Here is a 26,448-nt window from a genome sequence, read left to right as displayed (position 1 = left end):
GAAATGACAAAAAAAAATCCAATCTAAGGTGAAAAACAAGTAAAATCAACAACTAGTGATTGCAACTGTTTGTCTGTACTTGGTCTTTCAGAGTAAAAGCCCAAGGAAGAGAAAAGCCTTACACAACTTATCAGACAAAACTGCCACAAAATGCAAAGAAGTCAGCAAATCATTTCCCTGTGATAGCCATTAGGAGGTCTAAAATAAAACTGATTTTTAATGCGTTCAACTGGGAGTGAGGTGCTTTTTTCTCCCTTAAATAACTAATGCAGTCTGCCATCATAATGTATTGCATTTACCACTCTGAAAATGAAGGTGGAATCAACTGCAATAAAACAGAAACACCCTTACAAGAGTTCTCTGAGAATCTTCATTCCAACAGGTGGAAACTTAGTTGCACGGTGCCTCAAAAGGTGCTTTTTCAACAGCCTCCAGGAGCTTTCCAAGACCCCTTAGGGACAACCTTTTCAATGCAAAATGATGACTATGTGACTCTTCTGTCCCCATGGAATACTCACATGTAGGGATTCAAACAGGTAACTGTTGTCTCCCATTACATTGGAGATTCTGTCATACATTGCTAACTGATGAGCATTCTCTGATCTACTTTAAACTGATGGGTACAGAACCAAAGTAAAAATAAGGAAAAAAACCAAAACGCAAAACCTTTTAGGCTGTAAAATAGCAGTCAATGGATTAAGATATCATGCCACATGTCACTCTTGGGAGCCCTACTTGTGGCATTTTCCTGTGGAAGGATTACAGAGACACACCTGAATGTCTGACTGTAGATGTGTCTGCATTTAAAGCTATGAGAATAACAGGGAAGCTGTAAGTGGATGCAGTACCAAGAGAGAAAGAGAGATTCTCAATGCCTAGAAACATCCATCTTAGAGCTCTTTTCCAACCTAAATGATGCTATGATTCAGAAATTAAAAACAAAACACCTAAAACACCTACTTTTTTATTATTACTTCCATTGCATTTGGGACAAGATTACTCTGGCTGTAAACAAATGTTTACTTGAGGATTGAGTAACTGCAGCATAAGAAAATGTCATCTTCAATTTACAACTGCCACCCTCAATCGGAGTCTCGCGTGTTCTCAGCCTAGACACAGCAGCTACACGAGCTCCTGACATGCCTTTCAACACAAGGGAAAATGTTTTCTTGAAAGATGCAGACAAAAATCACTATTTCTGAACAGCTGAAAGTTTCTAAATCACATCTTGCCTATCTCCTCTGGGAATATCTTTTGGAAACCAGTGAAATTTCATTTAGGAAGGTGAACACAGTGATATGCAGCTCAAGAGAGCACATCAGAAATACATTATATAAATATTACTTATTCCCTAAAATAAATTTATGGCATGTAAACCTGAAAAACACAAAAATAAGAATGCAGAACAACTCATTTGTCATTGACAAAATCTATGTTACACAATAACATGCAGGAGGACTTGATCACTTACATCAGTGAAAGCAACAGAATTGTCATTAATCCTTGAGAAAAGATAAAATAAGGACACAGATAAGAGAATATAATATAAATCAAACTACTGTATCTCTTTAATATCTATTAAAGTAATGAGTGGTGATCAATTAAAGGATACTTGAATTCTTAGTTCTCAGGCTAAGATGCTGAATAAGCATGAAGTGCCTGCTACTTAAACAGATTTAAGATAGTAGCACCACTTGCTGCTGTTTTTTTCACTATTTTGGATACTTCTGCTGCATAATCAGACACAAAAAAGTTTGTATTAGGTTTATTAAATACATATTGTTTATTTGGTTTGGGTTAGTGCAACAAGGTTTTGGTAGCGCAGGGTGGGGGGTGCTGCTGGGTTAGCTTCTGTGAGGAGCTGCTAGAAGCCAATGCCAGCTGGCTCAAGGACAGACCAACTGCTGACCAAGGCAAAAAAAACACACAAGCCCTGAGCAGCAGCTTTTTGCCATCAGAGAAGGGAGTGATATGTAAGAAACTTTGCAGACACCAAGGTCAGAGAAGGAAGAGGAGAAGGTGTTCCAGGTACTGGAGCAGAGATTCTCCTGCAGCCTATGGAGAAGAACATGGTGAAGCAGATTGTACTCCTGACACCTATGGAGGACAATGGGCAGTAGAGATCCCACCTGCAACCTGCAGAGGATCCCACAGTGGAGTAGGTGGAGACACCTAAGGAAAGCTGTCACCCAGTGGGAAGCCCACCCATATGTACTCACACCCCCCACACCCCTGACTCTTCAGCCCTAGGGAAGATCTATGGGTGATAGTCTTAAACATTTTGTAATTTTTTGTAACCCTAAACAGGGCTTGAATCACATTCAGGAGACCAAGCAACAGGAGCATGCTAGCCTGAGCATCCCAGGGGTGTGCAAAATCCTCCAACATTGTTGTAACAAGCCTGAAGGGAAAAAGAGAGGTAAAAGAGTTGGAGGAAGTATTCCCCCTGCACCATCGATTGGGTGTGACTGTTAAAATAGTGCTGAGAGATGCTGGCCAAGATACAGGCACGACAGAAATGTCACGTACAATTACCAGCTCAGGCTCATGAATACTGATGTTATCGTTAGTTGAAGCCACACAGGACAACAAAATGAGAACCCAGACTCCCTCCCGAGGTGATAACACTGCAGGGATTGCATAGAGTGTGTGTGTGTTTACACACCACAGCCACCTGATCAAGCAAAACACAGCTGTGACCAGCGCCTGTTGCACTAACAGATAAATCCTTACCACAGCTGTCTTTTTAACAGCTCAGGTCAAATTTGGCATCACCCTGACCCCCTGAGCCCCACACTGGCTTAAAAACAAGAGGTTTATAGAAGTCTTCCGTATATAATCAAGGAAAACCATCAAAAAGATTAAATATGCTGAACAGACAACTAGTTAAAACCTCACGAAATCCTACAGCCACCCAAAAATAGTCTTTCTCTGGAGGTTAATCACAGGCAATGTTATGTTACATTCAACAGTTTCTTCTTTTTTTCCCTCACATAAAATTATAAGACTTCTAAACACAGCCTGACAATGGCACTTTCCTTCAAGTGTAACTCCAGCTCTTTCACCTAGAATTATTCTGAGCAGAAGTAGGCTATGGAATACAAATGTATCTATAAAAAGGCTCCTAGCCTTTTCTTTTCATTTGCAATTAATTATGCTAAAAATCATACTTTATAATACAGGCCTAGTCCACAACAAAGCAAAAAGAAAATGGTATGTATACACAATTAGTAGCATATTGAAAAGTTTGCCTAGTGGATTTTGCTTCGCAGTCAAAAAGTAACTGGAACAGTAAATTGTTGGACATTCCTTTTTCCAAGTTCCTCAACTACTTTTTCTTATGGCAATCCACTTTCCTTCTGCTTTAGTAGCACAGGACTTACTTGGAAGAACTTCTGATTGGAGTGAATTTAATTTAAATTCATAACTAAGCCCAAGCAGAGGCATTTTCTTCACTCAGTATTCAGACTGCCTTGAACACTGTTCAATAAACAGCATTTGCTAAGGAAAGAAAATAAATTTTCAAATCACCTTTGGGGAAAAAGGTCGTCTTTGAAAAAAAGAGTGCTTATTCTAACTGTTCTAACCATCTCTCTGCGAAAAGCAATATGAAGCTTCTCTTGAATGCCTTATTGTGCTACGATCTCTCTTCTTTCTATTTCCTATGCACTAAGAAGCCCCCTACCTACTACTAAAAAACATATTCCAGCATTTTAGTTAATATTGAGGTTTTATTCTATAATAAGGTATTTTATAAAAATGAGCAATTGGTGTCATTATCTCCATTCAACACTTTAAAGAGAAAAAGAAAAGAAAGAAAGAAAAAAAACAAAACAACCCACCACCACCACTTCAAAATGGGATTTCTTGACAGCCCCCTCATCTGTTGAAACCTTTGGTTATTCTGTTTGTATAGGATAAACAAATGTTTTCTGTTGGAATTTAGCACCACATGTAGGCTTTTCTATTTCTGAATAATCTTAAATTACAGCTTCTTATCACAGAGGTTTACTATGAACTCGTCACCCACTATTTCTTAGAAACCAAGGTACAAGACAAACAGTGAAAGTGGAGGGTTTTAACTTTAGTTCTGTATTCTAGCACCTGAAGACAGTATAAAGCATTCCATACTCTCTTTTTCACCCATTTCCAACATTTATCCACTTTTATATAAAAGGTCTTTATTCACATAGAATCCTGAGGTCTGTATCATAATCCTCCTATCCACTGAGTATCTGCTATTGATGTGAGAAACCACAAAGTGTCTGGACTAAAAGATGCTTTTGATTTTCAACTACAAAGATTTAGCCATGCTGAAAAAAAGGCTTCTCAAACATAATATTTAACCCAATATAAAATTTCCTCTAAAATTTTAGGCATCTAATGATGGAATACCCAAACCCGTGACCTTTAATGCATCAGTGAATTCCCCAAATGCTCTGTATGCTACATATCAAAATGGCTACACAGAAAAACTCTGTATTTCCATGTTGTCCTCTAAAGCAGTCAAAAATTCCATCAATTCACATTCATTCTTAATTCTACTTTGGGAAGATGCAGAACATGTTTTTGCTGCTGTAAAGGATAATGCACCTTCCACATTAGTTAGTTTTTCCTGCAGATGAGAATTTAAAGCTCTTCGTCCTTGCACTTAGTCCTACCTTACAGAAGACTCAAGGCCAGCAACTATAAAAGTTTAGACCACGAACCTTTTTAACACAAATTCTCCCACTGAAGGTAAAAGACCATCTTTCTTGTCTGACAACAGAACATCTGTCTACAACACTAGTAGAGTTCACCTACTTAACGTCTTTTCTGACATCAAGTTAAATACTGAATATCACTTTATATTTCTATTAAAAACTAATGAACTACATAGTGATGGAGCTTAATTTCCACTCTTGAGTTTCACAACAGCATGGGTGCTGACCCCTATGGACAGCACTGTACAAACCCATCCAAACTTCCAAGCAGTCAGGATGAAACGTACAGGAAACAAAGACTTTGAAGAGCAGAATACCATTGCCAATTGGGGGTGGTGGAGCTGGTCCCTGCCAGAGGCTCCTGTCATTTCCCTATGTGCATTACACGCAGCACCAAGCCCAGATCAGATCCATGTGACACTAGAGGAGGAGGTCAGGTTCGACTAAAACACCAGGTGTAAGCAAACTACAGGGTCTTTTCCAGCTGATAGCAACTACGTGTTCTTGGCTTGTTAGTGTTCTCTTCACAATTAATATACTTTACTACTTCTGGGCAATACTTTCCTCTTGGGTCTGCGGTGCCTGAGGGAACTGTGTGCACACACCCATCTACTGCAAAAATCACTGCTAGTATCACTGCCAGGTGAAAAGCTTGAGACTCAACAGTGATTACAAGGCAGCTTAAATTTGACCAAAAATTATGAGACTTCTACTAGCACTAACTGGACTTGTGCAGCTGAACACACCACAGCTTCCTCATTTTGAAAATTTAGATACAAGAGAACTATTTAGAGTTTTGAAGTCTCTTAAAAATAATCCATATACCATTTATTATAGAACTAAATGTTGTACTCCAGCTTGGTTTAAACTTACCTGACTTCCCTAAGTAATTCTACATGAATGCCAGACTCAACAGGAAGAAAGATTGATGATTTCTTGAGAGCCAAAATTTACATGTTCTATTTGAATAATAAGTTTATATAGAAATGCATTATGTTATATTAATTTGGACTCTGAACATCTGTCTTTTGTTTCTAAATAATAGATGATACCAGCAAAACGTAAGGTCATCACTCTCTGAAGATTAATAGCTAAGAACAGCAGGCTTTGTGTTATCAAAATCAACTACTAACACATGCTAACAAAAACATGCTTTTGGACACGTGTCATCACTTTGTGGTCACAGTAGCAGAAGACACGAATGCAAAAAAAGTAGAGAAATGAACAGAGTAGTTAAACTTGCTCTATTTTAAAATTTTTCTTCCAAGTACAAGCATATAATTTTCTAAACTTTATTAAAAAAGATGGATTAATTCTCTTTAACAGGTATGAAGCACATATTTTTTGTATCCCCAGTTACCACAGCTTATAATAAAATTCCTACATATTTTCATCAAAATGACAGTCTGTATGACTGTTCCCCACAGAGAACTGCTATTAACAGATGTTGGAAGTGATACCAGCAATGCCTTCAAAGGCAGGTTACCAAATGAGATTTCAGTACTAAGACATCAAGCTTTGGAAGTTTGACACCCTGGAAGTTAGGGACTTTGACACCTAAATTCCTCAAAAAGCAAATGATTTCACCTGCTCCAACTGCTGAAGGTTTAGTTGACACTGACTAGGGAAGTTCTGTTCTGAACCAACTGGCTGTCAGGATAGAAGAGACTCTAGGTGCACTAATCACACAGTTCTTATGCAAAAGGGAGATGCTCTTGTTCTCTTTGATTTGGCCAAGGCTTCACATCAGTCTTCAAATGCTCTTTTAGATCTCACACTAGGAAGTTAATAGTGTCATCCTCTAATAGCTATTAGCTGATGTTCTAGCTAGCATTTAGAACTTTTCAGTCCACTAAATCTGCTCTGGGGAGAAAAGCTTTGCCACTTGTCCATCTGTTTAACAAATCCAGAACCTGGTAAGCAAGAGAAAACCCAAGAAAACACAACTTGCACTCTGATAAGAAATGTACTGTTTGCTAGATCTCAAAACAACATTGTATATATTAAAAAAAAGTGCCAAAAAACACCCACGAATACTCAATACCAGCTGAGGTGAATGCATAACCCTCTTTAAAAAATAACAGAAACAATTACTTGGACCCAGGTGTTATGAGACACTATTCCAACTTTGCACACTGAAGAAGTAGTTCAACCAGCCAATGATCATGCAGAAGTTCCTTGGAGATCACTGTTTAAATGCTTGAAGACCAGGGCTTAATGGTAACTTAAACAGAAATTTGAAAAATTCTTGCAAGTTTTTCTGAAATAGGCTTTATACTCCCTTAGGACTAGTTTGTGGAACCAAAACATGATGAGCCTACAGGTACTACAAGACTCTCTTACAGGTGTTGTGTTCCTGTAAAATAACAGGACTCAGAGTAGAAGTCAAGCCTCCAGACTTTACTGCCTCAGCAGAGGACACTCTCTTCAAATCAGAGAATGGTTGAGGTTGGAAGGGAGTCCTAGAGGTCATCTGGTCTGACCACTGCCCAGGATTTTATCCAGAAGGCTTCTGAATATGTCCAAGGAGGGAGGGTCCACAGGCTCTCTGGGCAATCACCCAATCTTTTTAGCACACCAAAATACCCTTTTCAAAAGCAGACTTTAAATTTCATCTTAAACAAAAACAGTTATCACTTTCTTACTGCTTGGACTGTGGCATGAACTACCTCCAACAACTGGATACAACTAGAATATTTACATGTGTTGTAAAAGAGAACAAATCCCACAGTTGTACAGCCATCCTGTGACAGCCCTAAAAAGTAACCAGCCTCTGTCACTGACACTGGTCAGCAATGGGACTTCCCTGACAGACATCACGTCTTCAATCTCATTTTACCTGAAAATATATACATAGACCAGGATTGCTGCAGAATCTGTGCAGACACATGCTGCAAACCTGAAATTATTTCAGGTTACTGGGAAGGAAAGGAAAAAAAAAATCCCTTCTGAAGCTTTAAATGTAAGATTTTATTACTCCTTCCAAAAACTATTTCTCATGTCAACAGCATCTGCCCAGTTCTGCTGTTTTAAGTAGCATCACACAGTTCCTATAGCTAGAGCAGTTACTGACAGTTTCACTAATAACAACAGTATTACTAATAATCTGCCTATGGTTGTTTTGAGATAAAAATTCAAATATAATGTCATTTTGCTATGATATTTAGTGAATACAATGATTCTTAGGGAAGTAATTTTTTCCATTTAAGTTTGCTGCCATAAATACAGTCATAAAATATTTATATTCAGAATATTTATGTTGATGCTTCCTCACACCTGCCCTATGCAATCCCAAACTACAGGTAATTTAAAAGCAACACCGTGATAGTGTTGAAGTGAAAAATTAAGACTTCTCTTTTCTGTTCCCTTATTTGCCAGTATAACTTTTTAAGATCCAGCAAAAGAAGTCTAAAGGGAAATTACCAGGTACCTTTCTATCAACTAAGTAGACAACAGCATATTTTAATTCAAAAAAGAAACTGAACATTAAATTGTTTTCCTTGTCATGCTATCAACTTTTTCCCTTACAAAAGACAGCTTGCTTTCCACTATGTCTGAAACTATGTAATTTGCTCTGTTATGATTTAATTCATGTTACACTATGTGTATGTATACAAGCATATGTATGTGTGTGTATATACATATTTTAAGAGTATGACTGGGAAGCACGCATAAAGACTGCTTGGTAACCCTGTCCTGGGCACTATGGTTTTCTTTGTACTCTCTAGATGGAAAATTGCTTCTTCCTTGGATGCAAAGGAAAATTACATGTTTTGCAAAAACAACTGAGAGCAGCAGTCAGGGTTGAGAGGAAATGATAAGCAGAAAACCTGAAGTAGGAGAAGAAACTAGGCTATGTTTCAGAAAAGAGACCTATCTATTTCAAAGAGCAGAATCAAAACAAATCAGACACACACACATGCAAAAAAGACTTTCCTAATATCTAATGTAGATTTTATGGACTCTAATTTATTAGAACACAAACATGAACTTGAACAAGATAATCTACGGAAAATTAGGGGAGGTGTACTAAAGAAAAATCAAACAGAAACAAATGAACCTTCTTCTACCAAATAATTTGGTAGAAGGTTTTCTTTCCAATCCAGCAACTTCTTGCTATGTCCAAGCTGAATCAAACTACAGATTGCTGCAAAGTATTTGTGGGGTTTCTTAGATGTGGCACCTACAAAAACACCCAAATCCCACTCTAATGCTCATGTGCTCCTTGTAAATCAAACTGATTCTACCCCCTCCCCACCCCACCCCAAAATATCTAACACACAGATTGCCCTTTGCACTCAACAGGAGCACCACTCTGACCCTGATGGTGACCATGAAAGCTTTTAACAATATTTCTTTTGGAGAGACAGAAAGGAAGGCAACATGTGTAAGTTCCTCCACAGACTGTCATGATGAAAACGTGTTACCAAGGTTCCTACTACTGAACTGGTAAAGACACCCAGACCTCTCCCTCTTGCTGCAGCAGATGCTACTGACTTATGCACACATGATGAACACTCACTGGAAACATGGTCCCTTTTGCTAGTAGAAAATTAAATGTTTCCAGTGAACAATTAACTTCACATCTTCAAACAGAATTATTACATATTAAGTGTAAGGGGAGAAGTTGTTTCCTTCAGGACTGAAAATATCCAGCTCTAAGATAGCAGAGAAGGGGACAGAACTATAAAGGGAATAAAAATGCTCCATATTTGCCTAAAAGCCTGTCTGGTAGGAGGCTTTCACAGAATGGTCACCAAGGGCCCTAAACACCATGTCTTTCCAGTCTGCAGAATTAGAAAAGCGATGAGAGAACGAGTGAGAGAACAAGTGGTGCAAGTTAAAACACAGTGTTCCTGCTGTGCTGGTACGCAAAGTTTCACTGCAAAAGCAGCAGCAATGCTGTAGTACAACTGTGGGAAAACTGGACACTGTTTGGGATGTCACCACTTCACAAAAAAAGTCAATATAGCAAAGTGCTTATGTTACCTTATTATTAACTGCATTACACATGCACAGTGTGCCTCAAGTTCCTGTAAAGAATTCTCTCCTGGCATCTCATACGTTTCAAGAATAATTTTTAAAACTACCATGCACAATGAAAATTAGAAGATGCTAAGCAACATTTTTTTTAAAATATTGACAACTAAGTAAATGATTAATAAGTTGGAAAATAATGCTAAAATGTCACTGAAATGACTCCTAACAACTCTCCCATACTGTTTTCTCCTGTTCCTGTATGCTGCTGTCTGTAGCACACATAATTTTTCTCAAATTTCTATTAAAATATTGCAAATGCAGTACACAACAGAAGATGACCTTGAAGAAAATATAATGCTTAGAAAAACCACAAAGGTAACAAACCAGCATCTGTTCCCATCTACAGTCAGAACTGTTCTATTTCCAAAATCCATCAGTATTGAATGTTTAATTGAATTTTTATATTCATGCCTTCAAAATTGAGCCTCAAATGGGAGAGTAGAATTCTTAAATTAATCTAAATAATTTGGAATATCTGTCTTCCAGCTCTCCAACATCTCAGAGTACAAGGCTTCCTATTGCCCACATCTGGATAGCTTCACCTGCTCAGAAGCAATTAAGGCTGATGTGCATCGCTCACCGAAGCTTCACCACAGCCCAGAGTGCAGCCATGCTTTATTCTGTACAACAGTACAGAATAGAGGCTTTGATTCCTTCAATATTTCTGGCACAGACTAACAGCATGGCCTTTACCAATCCAAAGGCTGCTTGTGCATATGCACTGAAGATCAGTCAAGATCCAGAAAGCAGCAAAACAGAACTGGTTTGGAACCCAAAACCCATCCAACACACTATTCCTTCAATTTCAGAACTCACTTCTGGCTTCCCTCTTATTTTCTTGCACATTGAACCAACTAAGATAATGCTGTAATTTTACCTGCTAACTTTGATGGCACTATTGCCATCAATGATTGAACACCTCTCTTTGCCACACAGGGCCTTTAGTTCAGAAATCGACCACACACATAGGGCCTGAACTTATCCATTTGTGCCCTGTGCATCATTTATTTCCAACAGAGAATGTAAGTCTTATTGTGTTTCTCAAGATATATCATAACAAATTAATTAAATTTTATATTTTGACTACCTATTTCACATCACAAACCTTACTCCCAAACCTATTTTTAATTAGTATAAGAACAGGCAACTCAAATTACCATCACAGAAATTTCTTTTACGTAAAAGGTTTTTGCAATTTAATACTGCTTTGTTGGTTTGGTTTTTTTTAATGGGAAAATGAATCAAATATAAAAAATAACTCAAAATAGATATTTGTACAATGATCTGTCATGAAGAACTGAACAACTACATATATCTTTACTGCAAGCCACATTACAACTGGTGAAAATAAAGATCACATACACTGCAAGCTACATTAGGACTGGTAAAAATAAAGATCACGTACACACCAAGAATACAATCTCCATATAGAAGAGATACTTCAAGTGACAAAATTCAAGTAATTGGCATTAGGCATGGGTGTTTTAAGAAAAAAAGCGTGCAGCAATTAATTATAGAAAATATGAGCAAACTATTCCCCATCAGCAAACATACCACACTTCTGACATAAAAATAAGCTAGAATGAAGGGTCAGTTACAAAGTAAATCTGCACTAGATGAAAAGCTTTTTAATGTCACAATACCAGAAATGCTACAGATACTAAAATAAGTAATATGTAAGACTTAGGAACATTTTAGCACTCATAGTATGGCAAATATCCAACATCATTTTGCTATATATAATTTTCTTATATAATTGTAGTACTTTATTCAGTACCTCCCTGCATTCTAGATCTCAGACTCCAAGTATATTTGGGTGTTAGGACTGCAGGAGAAAATGTGGCATCAGGTTGACCACTGCCCTCATCCAGACCTACAGAAATTTGAAAATTTTAGAAATGTAGCATAGGTGATAATGCTGATTTAATAACCTCCTCAGCCAATCTATTTTACATTTTAACCAGTCAAAAGTTTTCCTTGTGTTCTACCTGAATCTTTCTTCTTGCAACCTAATCCTATTACTTCTTCCCCGACCAAAGTGGAGGCGTGGGGGAGAACACTTTATCATCATCCTCTTTTCAGCTTTCTTTTGCATATTTGAAGTCTGCTATTATGCCTCTATCTTTTCTTTGTCCTTTTTACATTTGTCACATCTTCTAAGCCAGAATATCAGGATGCAAAGCGAGTCCTTAGATTTGTTTTAAAGCTATTGAAATGTCAGCAATTATAGTGAGCGAAAACCCAGAAAAATCAATTTTTTTTATCCATTCTTTAATCACAACTATTCAAAACCTTCTCAAACATGAATTACATCTTTTTCCTATAACAGCTGTTACTCATTCCATAGTAATTTGATAGCATAACACTATGCAATACCACTATAAATATATCAGTTATCTGATGACAGTTGTAAAGGCATCATTATTCCCAGAGGAGAATAAGGAAAATAGTTGTATTTGTACAGTTTTTCATCCCCAGACAAAGGTTAGAACAGAATTGAATATTCAGGGGTGGACAGTCACCTTCTTTCAAAGCTTTCTGATACCTCCTGGAAGTATAAACAGTAAGGATTTAGGAAAGGATTGGCATAGTTAAGGGGAAAAAAGGAATAAAAGACTTGCTATGCTTCTCCTCCTCCTTCCTTTCAAGACCATCAGAGACCCAAGGAACAACAAAAACTAATCCAGCCTATAAAATTATTTTTTTCTGGCAATTTTTTTTACACTATAACATGTATGGTCAAACTAAGTTGGGAGGTCAGGTTTTACTTGTAAGTACACAGGCCACAACAGCAGAATACATAACACACATACTGTATACGCCGCACTTTTGTCAGGACAATGGGAAAAAAAATTATGTCATATGTCACGAGTATGTTAGGAGAATAATTCTTAGCTTTTCTCCCAGTGTACACCACCATCGCTCAGCTCAACCTCAGAAGATCAAGTACAACCACCTTTCCCAGCTTCAGCTGCTCTCCAATTCATAACTAGGTTATACCCTCGTAACTACAGCAACTAGCTATATGAGTATTATAGTACTACAGATGTACTTTAAGAGGTAGAGTCATTTTCCTGTCATTCCTTTAAAAATGTTCTCAATCTCAATCCTCAAGTTAGTGACTTGGGAGCTCTGCAGAAAAAACACACCACATGCTCAGGCTGTCTCAACCCTCATATAGAAGGATAAGTCTTAGTAGAAATGTTGGTCACAATATCAGACTATGAAGATGTCTTGTTTTCAGTTCTTCATTATTTTTTTCCCTTTGATTAGGTATTCCCTCCCATTCCCTGCCTCATTTTCTAATTATTTCAGTCACACTGAAGTACAGCTTTTAACCAGATTGCCCTTTCTTCCACTTACCATTTTTTCTTATGCTTTTAATTATTTTTAATTTGCAGATATTTTCAAATATATTTCTGTGTAACCAAAAGCATTACCAGAAAGAAGGAAAATAAAAAATAAAGAAATAGAACTCTCTCTTTCTTACTTTATATTTGCACAATGTTTGCTCTCAACTATGGTTCCAAAATACTATTAAACTCAAGTAAAATTGATTTGACTTATCTATGGATACCAGTATTTTTTCCTGCAGAAATCCCAGGCTCACAGTTGGAGCACCTCTATCACAGGAACAAAAAAAAAATCACAATTCTGCAGAAAACCTAACAGATCATAATGACTACATTCATCAGAATGCCTTAAAGACTTAAACAGATTTATGGGATCTATACTCCAAAATACACCAAATCCTCAAAATAATTATTTTTTCAAAGCATTTTTCAGTCTAAATATATCCTGTTAAAATCATGTCTATCAATAAAAATAAGTACTCTCACAGACTAGGGTTAAAAAAACAAGTTGTAAAATTTGTAATTTTACTGGTCTTATAAATTGATTTTAGCCATTATTGCACAACACATAATTCACTGAAGGTGATGAAATGCTCGTTTGGTTGATAGCTAATGTATCCCTGAAGAACGAAAGCTATATTAATGCATCATTTTGCCATAAAGGTGCTATAGACAGCAGAACAACATTTTGTCAACTTCAGGAAATAAGAGAACTATTAAGAATTATTTAAAGCGTCATAAAGCACCAGCAAAATGTGGAATTGTCAATACGGGCAGACATTAATCTTTCCATCCTCTTAAACACACCTTCTACATATTGGGCTTGCGTTTACCAGATGTGCAGCTGTATGCAGTGACTACTGCATGGTAAAGCACTGAGGAACAAACCAACCCTTTAAATGAATAAATATTACTTGAGAAGCCAAAGTCCAGTTAAAGAAACAACAATAATAGAGAAGTCAGTCACAGGACAAAATTTCCTAGCAACATCCTAGCTTCAATCTCAACTAACGTAATAACTTTTCATACTGAATATATCTCTCCTTTCCCCATTTAAGGGATTAACATCACCTTTAAAATTATCCATACAGGTAAAAAAGCAGCCCTACACCAATATACAAAAGCCACCATTGGACCTGGTTCTCTCTCTCATTTCAATAAGAATCCTCCAAGTCAGCAATTACAGAACTGAAGACATTTAATAGGTTAGGGTACCTAACAATCTGCACCACACAAGGCTTTTCTGTTTGAACTATGTATAAGACTTACTCTTCTGCAAATGTATAATTTTCCACTGTGATCACAAGTTTATACAAATCATTGTTATCAGGCATTACAGGAGATAGAAAACTTCATTTATAAGTATCTTTGCACTTTTTTTAAGAGGACTGTTTACACGGAATGAGATGATGCCTCCCTGAAATGTGAGGAGTTACAGTGTTACTCCCAGAAGCCAGTTTCTTTCTCCTCCTTGCCCTAATTGGAAGAGCCTTTAAACTACCATCTTGTTCTTGGAGCACGAGGATCAAACAACAACTGCAAAATGATAATTCTCAATGCAAAGTTTGTCTTCAATCTAATTTTGAGTCATTAATTTAGCTGACCAACTCATCTGTATTATCGAGTAACATGTAAGATTTTAAGAAAAGCTAATTTCATATTACATAAAAAGTAATTCCATTTTTTTCTCCAGCAGAATGACTTACCTGTACACTGTCCTCCATTTGTGGGATCCCCATAATATCCTGGCATGCATGTTTCACATTGTTTCCCTGTTGTTAAGTTTTTACATTGATCACAGACATTACTGTTGATGCAGGTGCTGTGGCCATTACACTGGCAAGCTAGAATATAACATTTTAAAAGCCATTACTAAATTGCTCTTGGGAACAAAATCATTCCTACATGATTACAAAATTGCAGTGGAATGTAAGTCTGAGGAGTTTAATCCTCACTAATGACCAGCATAAATAGTTGTACTTTGACACAGAACCTCTTTAAAATAGCATTGTGACAAGACATGAATTCATACAAAAGACCACAGAAGTTGACTATGTAGTGACATGTGAGCTAAAGGTGCATGAGAAAGTATTTTTTGCCATTGTGAGCAACTCAATTCAGTCCTCATAGCTTTAAAATGCTACTCAATTACATAAGAAACCTGTCAAGAGGCAGGAAGTCACCAACTAAAACCAAATGAAAACCTCAATGCCTACATGCAGTCTGCTCTGAAGCATCTGAAAGGCTATTGGGATGGAGAACAAGAACCACACGCTCTAACTTTTATCTACCAGGAGGAGAGAATTTATAGATTAACCAAAGACCGTTCTATTTTTAACACTTCCGATCCCCCATTAGCTCTGGCAAACTAAGGGGTATCAAAGACAGCAGAGCCACATCAAAAATCTCTAGTCCCTCCTCACTACAGCTGGCTTTGGGGAAAGTAAATTGAATTCTACTGAAAAAAAAAAAATGTTTACTTTGTAAGAATAAAATTGCTTTTTGTCAAAGAACAAAACTCCAAAACACCAATCTTGCACCACACCCCATCTTCAGTGTTTGGGAGAAACTCAGCAAGTACTGATCCCTACTGCAGCTAAATCCCAGTGGGAACTCTGCCAGAGCCATTGATGCTGCTTGCCAGGACACAGCTGAACAACCGAGAGGTTTTGAAGGATGACCTCACTGGAGAGTGGGACCTCAGAGCTCAGCCTACACAGCAGATTAGTGATCTGCCAATTACAGCAACCTGTCCAATGTCAGTCTACATCAAACCTGTTGATTTTTGAGTAAGACTCAGCAGAAGACAGCTATCTCAATGACATTATTCTGGTTTATTTCTTTGGATCCCTATCTAAATGTCTCGGCAACTGGTGCCTTGACTAGGAAAAACATAGAAAAAGAGATTCTCACTACGTGATTTGAAAGTTTTTAGAGCTGGTTTAGAATTTAGTAATTTAATACATTTACAGTTATTGCCAGGCTGGCTTGGCTCACAAACCATTAAACCTCCCAAGTTTACAATCTCTTACAATTTCTTTCTGTAGCTATGCCTACAGAATCTTGTAAACAAGTATCAAAAACATTTCTGTACTAGACAAGAAGCTTTCTCACTGCCTTGAATAAGTATCCTTAGAAAATTCAAGTTTTCTTCTTCTTAAAAATGCTTGATTTTTAGACAAATTTGTGGCATGCAGGAGGCTCAGCTCCCATTGTCTTAAAGCATCCAATGTCTCGCTTACTTTTCCAAGGAACTCGCAAATTACAAATTTGTATGGCCTAGTTTTAGGCTTCAAAGATTCTAAGATTACAAAAGCACACTTTAGTAAATTTACCTGAAATGTCTAAAAGGTAGACTTGGGCACAGCTGCACTATTCAGCAGCGCCTCCATTCTCACAGCCAGCTGGACTTCTGGGTGAGCAGCTGGAACGTGGGACCTACCTACTCCTGGCCACAGTACATGTCTATTGATAATTCCTCCCCAGCAGCACTCTTTGATGGATACAGAAGCCAGAAGAAAGCAAAAGCTGAAGCAAATTAATACAGCTGGATTTGAGTAAGTAGAAGGATAGGATGGGTAAAAACTTATTTACAAATAAATGACAATTTTAGTCAAACTATTTACATTAAATTTCACCTGCATGACAATGAGAACATCTGTATTCAGGAGACAGAGATTAACAAACTATATATTTAGGAAATATTTTGGAAAAATCTCATGTGCACATAGCATTTGTATTAATCAAAATAATCAGGGTGTGCTTAAACAAAGAAACATCTCTATTTCATACATGAGATCACACAAAATCAGATCTTACCTGGACACTGGATAAATGACCACTCGTAATTTTTCTCTTTCGGACAGAGACTAGCATCAAGCACCATCTCACTAGAGTGTGTGCCCACAGGCTTCATCGGGCCTCTCGATGATCCTTCCAAACATTGTCCTTTGCCAGTGTTACTGGGATCGTTACACCATCCGCACCCGGGCTGTTCCAAGCACTGTCCACAGGTCCTCAGTCCAGAGCAGTTTTGAGCTTTATTACATGGAATATAATATTAATGGAAAGGAGTTTCTTAGGGGGTTGGAGTTTTGGGTGGTTTGCTTGTTTTACTAAGATACAAGGATGTTACAAAGGCTGATGAAGAAACAAATACGTGTTGCTATTACCTTGTGCAAATTTAAAAAATTCAATACCATTAGTAAGAATATCTCCACTTTCTATAAATGTTGTACTTCTTCAGAGATCACAAAATACACAAGTGTTACCACAATAAAGCAGTAAAGATCTTACATGAACAAGCATAATGAGGCAAAATAATACTATTACATAACTTCAATAAATCCCATGATAAAATATATATTCTGTGCTTATTAATAATATTTATTACCAGATGAGGATACTACTAATCTTACTGATGTACACAATCCTTCCAACAGGAAAAGTCTAGAAATCAAGAGGTCAAAGGTCCAAATAGGAGTGATGATAATAATAATCCAAACATCATGATAACTTAAATTCAAACTAAACATTTATTTGGGTACAATGTATCCCATGTTAACACCTCAGTACTTATCTACAAATATGACTCAGTCATCTTGTATAGAACTTCTGAAATGAGCTAACATAATACACAATCTTTAAAAAATAAAAATTAAAATCAATGCCGTGTAATTGAACTATACCTTAAGAGTCTCATCTGTGAGAATAACTCAGGTTTCATTTTAATTTGCATACTAAAAGCCCCTTCTAGTTCTTTCATAATGCATAAGGAATTTAAGATCTCATAGAGATATTCTTCCTGATATACTATGAAGTCTATTTACAATCAAATAAAATGAAGTATTCTGAAATTACTGCATTTTTTTCATTAATAAAAAATTAACAATTTGGTATCTTCAGGAACATCATTAGAGTATGTAAGTTCAGTTCAGCTTTTTTTTTGGCTCTACGGGGGTTTTTTTAAAAAAAAATAATGCTGTAACATTGAATCATATTAACATCAGGATCATGTGACCATCAATCATTTTGGGTCCCTGTCTTCTCACATTAACTTTGTAGACACACAAAAAATAATTAAAAAGCACACACGAACTTCAGGAAGATCCTACTAGGACCCAGAAATTTCTTTTAGAAATAGTCTATTTTAGAAATAGTCTAAGTATTTTAACTGACAGTAGAAGATAACAAGCTACTGTGACCTCAAACACTATTAAAATTGTTTAAAATTAATAAAAATTCTCAGAGAAAAAGAATCTACTAGTCTAAATTTGCATGCAGATATCAAGAAAACAGGCAGTTAAGAATCTGAATGACATCTCAGAAGGACTGTAATAGCACAGAAAGCTGGAGCATGAGCTCTTGTATCATTAGACTTAAAAGAATCCAAATGGGGAAAACGTTTCAAGTTTCCCAAATTTGGAAAAAGGGAGTAGGAAAAAGAAAAAAAGCAAGGAACTCAAATATTCTTGAAAAATCAACATCAATCATGTGACACAAATGAGTTTTAAACTAAACCTCATCAGATCTGAATCTGAATGAGACAAATTTTGTTCTCTGAATACATTAGAAGATCAGCAGAAAAGTAAAGAGCACCATTCTGTAATGGCTGGCTTGCCCTTTCAGAGATGCACTGTAAATGATCCAAACAATTCTCATGCAGCTATTTATAAAGCTAGGAGAAAACATCTCTGAAGTATCAGCTGCACTATCTTCATGGAAGATAAAACAGAACCAAAAGAGAAAATCTTCAGATGTTCTCTGTAATGGCATTCAGCTGGAAAACTGAAGAGAGCTAGCTGAGAACTGTTTATGGAAGAAGGGGATATTCAAGCAGAATGGTTTTCTTCTTTGAAATTCTAGAGGTGGTCCAAGATCGTTCAACTGTCAACTATTCAATCAAAAGTCATAATGAATGGAAAATATGGGAAAGAGTGGAATGCAGCTTCTTGGCAAGCAGGTATTAAAATGACAAAATGTCACCTATAAAACAGTGTTCTTGATTTTAATTCCATGTTGTGAAAATAACTGTGACGTTCTCAGTCATTTTGGCTTTTGTTTTATTTTTTTTTTCTTATAAGACACATAGGCTTGTGTGAATTTGGGGCTTTTTCATTCAGAGCAAAACATCCAAAAACTCAGAAATCATTCAGAACAAAAATAAAGTTTAAAAAGAGGATTTTTAAAGGGTGTAGTTACATTCCATTCTTCAAGTAAGCAGGAAAACTACCCCTTCTTGATACGGGAATCCACTTAATACTTCATTACCTCGGCAGCAATAAAGATATATCTACCTAATAAAATTTTCAAGTCATTTAGCCTGAAATAATGTCTGAACCAGTTTAATCGGGACATCATTTTCTTGTTAAAATGCAAAATATCTAATGCTTTAAACACTGCAAAAAAAAACCCAACCCTGCTTACAGACGATTTTTTTTCTTTAATTTGTTGCATAGAAAATACATTTTCATACAAAACTGCCTTTAAATAACAATGAACTGGTATATAGCAAATCCCATTTGTCTAATTTAATGTAAACTTTTACAGACCTGACAAAAATGAAAATTCAAGTTGTGTGTGTTCCCCCAAAAAATGAATCTTCATGATTTGCAAATATTACACTGAACAGATAAAAGTTCATAGCAAAATAATATATGTTGTTTTAAAAAGCTAGACATCTTCACATGGTGTTCTATTTTATCTCCAAATTTTCAATCTACTCATCTTCTGCCACCACTCTATCAATAATTTGTTAGTTGCAACACTGAGCGCTTATAGGAGTGAAAAAAAGTTTAGTGAACTGTTACCAGAAAGAAATCTTTACATAATTATAGCAATATTATTCTGAATATATGGGACAAGAGATTAAATGTTCCTATTATGTCTTTGTTCTCAGACCAAATGTGGGCTTGATGGCTAGGTTTTGAGGACATAAGGACCCAAGGAAGACTTAAACCCTACTTCTAGTCCACACTGAACCTGGACACCTGCAATAATATCCAAAATGTACTCAGCATAACAAATTTACCAGGTCAACATTGCGCTGTTTTGTTATATTTTATGATTACTAAGGATGAAGAATATTAACACCACAGGCTTTGCAGGTTCCAGTGTCCTTGGCCAGTCTTACCTGAAAGAAAAAATTTCCTATGCCGTATTTTCCTTTATCCAAGATATATGTAGTGGCCTGGTATATATAGCCATTATTGTCTCCTATAAGTAGAGTATGCCAGTGGTTGCTATTACAAATATGGCAGGACCTAATTTTACTTAGCATTTTCCTGAGGCTTAGGTGAAAGCATGTAACTACCTTTTGTATTTGCATCCATAATCTATTAAATAAAATCTAATTATAATCCTAAAGCAAGTTGCTCCTTGTTGGAAAGCATCATCAATTCAGAAATAAAATATTCCAGAGATGCTGATATTGAGGACCCTTATGGAGAAGGAAAGGAAGTTGCAAATAACTAGCAAAAACACTCTCAAATGGAAGAGCAGCAATTTGAATTCAACGGTACGCTTCAGAAGTCCTCTACATTAAATCTGGATGTAAGTCTTTCATAGGTAGGAAATATTTCAATCAAATCTTGAAGAAAAGCAAAAATACTAAGAACCAGTGCTCTGCAGCAATGCAACTAAAGAATGTTTTCTGAATAAACCACTGAGAAAAGAACCAGACTCCTAGAGAGTCCTTACGCCAATTTCTGATGAAATGTGCTTCCAAAGGGGACATCTGGGGAGTAGCTTGGCTGCTTGACCCTCACCTGTCTTGGTCTTGACTTTACACAGTAGGAAAATGTACAACTGCAAATCTACTGACAAAATAAAACACAATCTTAAAAACTCTGAATTCAGCTCATCTTTACTTCAATACCTACATGTGGTATAAGTCCAAGGTCTGCAAATGACTTCCCTAATTTTAACACTATTTTGTGCCAACTCATGGCCATAATGCTGGTTACACAAATAACCATGATATTTTTTCCTTCACTGGTAAACAATGTAACTTTTCTACTCTCTGCTTTCGCTGACAAAATTTGTTTCATCATAAAAGAATTACCAATGTTTTATCTAGAAAGTACATACACAGTACTGACCACTCACATTAGGATAGATCATTAATTTGAAATTATTTTTCTTTAGTGAATGTGCCAACGCCTATTACTAGATGCCTTTATCAATGGAAAAAGCACAATGGGATATTTAATAGGATGAAAGTTCATTAATATACTCACGGGAGCACGTGGCAGTTTGCCATTCTAGACACTGTCCATATGGGAAGGAGATTATATAGGCGTTGGAGTCAACGCACCGTTTTGTACTGCTGCACCACATACACTCCATACCATTACTTGTGCAGTTCGAACACGTCGTTCGCAGGGAGCATGGTTTTTTGCAGGGTCTGGCATTCTGATTGGGACTAACTGGAAAAGAACCACAAACATTTATAATTTGAACACAAGCACAATCTCCTTTTCTTTTATTCGCACATCCCATTAGAAAACTTCTGGTTGAAGTGGAAGCGGCTGCTTCCTTAATTAGCTATAAATAATTCAGTCCAAACTTACACTGCAGTATGCAAATACAGTAATATTTTATCAAAATTACTAAGTAATACTCAGCATGAGTCATACTAGAGCTCTAAAAGAGTTCATTTAAAAATTTTCTTCACAGCAATTTTATCTATACACTGAAATAGTAAATTTAATATTTATTGCCTGGTAATGTCAGCTTAGTTAATTGCACATACATGACACAAAGTAAGTGTCAGACTTCTACAGCAAGTATAGCAGAGTTCTGGGTCTACTATTCTCATTAGTTTAATGGTGTATAAGCAGCAAATACTCTACTTATGACTTATACCCTAAAATTTTGCCTTACAGTGCACATACAGAAGTCACTAGAATCCAAAGGGAAAGTAACAAATGAAACGTTCAATACAAAATGGATTGGGTTGGGTGATTTTTTTGTTGTTGTTCTTAGTTGAGTTTTGGGTTTTATTTGTTTTGCTCTACTGGAGACCACATTTTTATAAGGTTAGTGGTGTGTGTCATCTCAAAAAGTTGTAACTCTTATACCCTAACTTCCGATTTTTGCTTTGATTTCAAATAAAATCTCAAAAGTGTACAAGAACAAAAGGACAGTAGTAATTCTTAGGTAGGAACACAAAAGCATACATAGTACTATATTTTCTATACAGAAGAGCCTTGTGAAACATCAGGATTAGCCCTTCTATGTACCACCATGGTGTTGTATACTGTTGACTCACACTCAGTACAACCCAAGTTCTCAAGCCATTCTTCACCTGCTAATACTGTATGCCAAATGGCTTAACCAAGGCCATTCTTGGATTTGACTATGTACATATTCAAGTTGTGGTTTGCAAGTAATAAAAAAGACAAAGAAAAAAGCCTAATAAAAATCAGCAAACTATAGAAGTCTTCTCATATGGCTGAAGTTCTTTGATTTCTGTAGTCTTTGAAGCACCCCAAGATCAAACAAAAAAAACCCCAACCCAATCCTAAAACAGAACACCAGCAAAAGATACTGATCTAATTGTAAAATACTGCATCTTAATTATGTCGTTTCAGTTCCACCTAGTTCACCCTTTACACTTTGAAATGTTTCTTCCATTGTGACCATATTTTACTAGTCTGAGAAACATCAGGTAAATACTTAACTACTAACTCAAAATTAAGAACATTGTGAAGGATGACAGTAGCGACAAGTCTATAATATTTACTTTGCAAACACATTGCTATTTGGACTTGCTTAGAAGAAAATAAAAGATTGTTAAGATCATGCTTTGATTATGCAAGTTAACAACGCTGACAATTTCACAGCAAAAACATCAGCTTGATAGGCAATGTTCACAACACACCTACAACACAGATATTTTCCACCTTTGCACAGACAATGCACAAAATAAATCTGAAGGGGAAACTTAAAGAACTTCATGTGCTCAACCCTCATGGCTATGAAGAGAAACAGGACAATTGGAGCATGAAAATGCTAATTTGAACTGTCAAGAGACTATTTGCAATCTTTATACACAAACAAACATGCAAGACAGAAACAAGAATTTTAGTTTTGTCAGTCTTTTAGACAATTAAAACATTCACTGATGTTCAGCGATTCAGAAAGAAAACATCAGCCTTGTTAAACACCTCCACAGATACACGCTACAATCGCTGCTGTCACTGATTTAGAGGCAACTTGTAAGACTTCTGATACAATGCAAACCAAGCCATGGAAACTAATTCACAAAAAAAAATACTTACTCTTTTAGGAATATGATCTTAATTGTTTTTTAGATTAAAGCTCTATGTTTTTTTTTAAAAGTAAAACTATATTTTTTGGTCTTACCAACAGGTTTTTCACACACAAGACCATCTGCCATCGCAGTGCATGGATTCGCTTTCAGACCTGCCACCTCTGCTCTCTCTAGATACGCACAGAAGCCAGAGTCATTTGGCTCTCCAGGAAGCCACTGCAGAGTTGTATTTGTAAAAGGAGACATGTCATCCCATCCCCAGTAGGAGATGTTGATCTTGCGTAAACCTACCCAAGGTGAAATTTTCTGTAAAGCAGAATGAAACAAATCAGAGTTAAAATGCTTCTTCCTTTTTTTTTTTTGCTAAAAGATTCCAAAGAATAGCTCAGCAGCAACAATTTCACATTGAGACAATTCACCATGCTCTTTTCTCACTTACCATCTCATCAGTCATTATCCAGAGATATAGAAAACATATATTTTATCTTAATTATCCTATCTTGCTGAAGCAGCACCTCCCCCAAGAAAAAAAAAAACACCATAAAAGCACAAAACAAAAAAATCCCACCAATTATATGCTTCTGTTCTACTAAAATCCATGCTTGCTCTCTTCAAAGCCAATTCTGACTCCTATTATTTGATACAGTGTCAGAAACCAGGCCAAACATAAGGAATTGTTTCTTTTTCCTGATGGCTGAAACTAACTGCTAGGCCAATGTGAACAGTAAAATTCACATAAGTTCACAACAATTCATAGAAATCAAATTTGAGAAAAAAAACAGGATAAAGGTCTCACTTCTACATCTTACTTCTCTATTTACTCATAACTTCACTGCTACCCCAGGTGACCAACTTTTCAGGTGTCACTAAGAGAGCTCTCATGGACTGGATATTTGAAAGAACCTGATGTAGAAGTGAAATTTGGGCATCTGGAAAGAGGCAGATAATACATGTGTCATCTTATCTGTTATTTAGTTGCATAGACTGCTGCATATGTGGTCCACATGCATCAGAAAACCTTAGATATTTATGCATGTCTCTAGACATCTACTTAGGTGTCCACACAAGGCACATCTAAAAAATGTCAGGGGCTTAGGCAGAATGAACTGCTGACAAACACAGACCTAAAAATCCTAAATGCCTACTTTGGGGCTAAGGAATCCAAGCCAGGAGAACATTCAACATATTACTGACTGCTTCAATTGCTCTGCCATATAATTTGGCCTCAGCTTCTGTATACAGAAAGCAGAGTGTACCAGTGACATTTGGAGAGAAATTCTTCTAGTTGAGTGTCTCAGAACACCTTTATTGATGACAAAATCCCAGGGAGGATCATGAAAGCCAGAGCAGCCTTAGCAGATAAACGCAACACCCCCAAAATGAAAGACTTCAAGGAAAAGCAACACATCTCATAGTCATCATAATTTTTAACAGCTGAAATGGCTGAACAACTCACAGTCATGATTTCATATCTCAAATTACATATGTGCCATCTTTGGCTCTTAGTTGGTGTAACACATCCAAACACAGACCTGAAAACTGATTAGCATGCAATCAAATAAATACACACCATTGAAGCTACTGCCTTGCAGTTCTGGGTATGTTGTTACAAAACAGGAAAAGACAAATAGCAAATCAAGAATTGAGGAAGTTTCACCTGTAACACCTGCAGCAACCAGTGTGCTGTGACTATAAAACTGATTTCTTCACAAAAAAAAACCATAAACACCCCCCCAAAACCACAAACAAAAACAACAAACAAAAAACCCCAACCCCAAAACACCCCATCAAGGCATAAATCTGGTTCTTATCTCTCAAACTGATGAAAGATTCGGTCATAATAGCTGTGAGTCTAAAAGTAATTGAAGCAACTGAAGGGCTTCTTCAACAATGCCAAATGAGAATGCCAACCCAGTTTCTTCTTCAGCTTTAAGAAATAAGGAGTTGAACACCCCTCACTTGAACTTCACGGTTGTTTCATTTAATGCAAAATGAATGTACAAAACTGATTCCTTTACTTTGAATATCTTGGCAAAGATGAATCTGAAGAGGATCAGACAGGAAAGAAACCAAACAGCCTGTTCTCTGTACCCAGAACTCAATGATGTAAGATTCTAGTTTCCAGGCCTCTTGAGAAGTATTGTTATCAAATCAGGTGGGTGAAAACCACAGTACAAATCAACTCCTCACTTCAGAAAAACACTTGCTGACATGAAATCAGCCCCAAAGATGCCTAATATTTCTTCTCAGAAATTCCACTGGAAGGTCAGACAATCTTTGCACAACATGTGATAGGTGCAATGGCCTTAAGCTGAAAGAGGGCAGATTTAGACTAGATATAAGGAAGAAATTCTTCACTGGTGAGGCTCTGGCACAAGTTGCCCAGTGAAGCTGTGGTTGCCCCTGGATCCCTGGCAGTGCTCAAGGCCATGTTGGATGGGGCTTTGGGCAACTTGGGACTGTAAGGTTCCTTCTAACTCAAACCATTTTATGAGTCTCCGTAAGTGGGAAGTTACTCCTCAGAGAGAGAATTCTGAAGACTTGTTCTTTCTTTTTCAAGGCCTTGACAAATGCATACTTTCAAGATGTCCAGAAAACTCAACCAAGAAGCCTAGTGTGTTACTAGGGAACCAGACAACTGATGAGTGGAAACATAGTGAAATTTCTTCCATTTGATCGTGCTTTAGTTCTTCAAGCTGATTATTACACTATCTAATATAGGTCACAAGTTTCCTGGGTGCTTTGAAGTAGCCCAGTTGCCAGTCCCCTGGGCACAGAAGTGGATGGGAACTCCAAGTGAAGGTAGCTTCTACTGTTATCAGGATGTTTCTTTAATAACAAAGGCATGATCATGTGTTGCAACGGTAAGGAGGCTACGCTGTCACCTGGAGACCTTTGCTGTCTAAATTCAGCAAGACCCACTCCACCTATTGCATCTTAAAAGGATTTGATTGATGTCAGCAAGACTGGTATCGTTTTCTAGAAGCTAAAGATTTTATCAAACTTCTTTCACGCTCCAAAATAGTAAAGGAAGGGAGCTCTTGCTGCCTCTAAAGGCGGCATAAAAATTCCTAGT

At 36.8% G+C, this 26,448-nt stretch overlaps 1 protein-coding gene across 1 annotated transcript in view; it reads right to left on the bottom strand.

Moving 5' to 3' along the window:
* ATRNL1 (attractin like 1) overlaps nt 1–26,448 on the bottom strand; it is a gene marked incomplete at both ends in the record, with an annotated part of 499,083 nt that overhangs the window by 349,802 nt on the left and 122,833 nt on the right. The window contains 4 exons of the mRNA XM_084265269.1: nt 14,803–14,940; nt 16,916–17,134; nt 21,334–21,522; nt 23,465–23,678. Of these exons, the coding sequence (XP_084121395.1) occupies nt 14,803–14,940; nt 16,916–17,134; nt 21,334–21,522; nt 23,465–23,678 (760 nt within the window). The remainder of the gene's footprint in view (nt 1–14,802; nt 14,941–16,915; nt 17,135–21,333; nt 21,523–23,464; nt 23,679–26,448) is intronic.

Source organism: Gallinula chloropus (assembly GCF_964237585.1).
Source record: "Gallinula chloropus genome assembly, chromosome: 5".
In the NCBI taxonomy this organism is placed as follows: domain Eukaryota; kingdom Metazoa; phylum Chordata; class Aves; order Gruiformes; family Rallidae; genus Gallinula; species Gallinula chloropus.
This window is presented reverse-complemented; position numbering and strand designations above follow the sequence as displayed.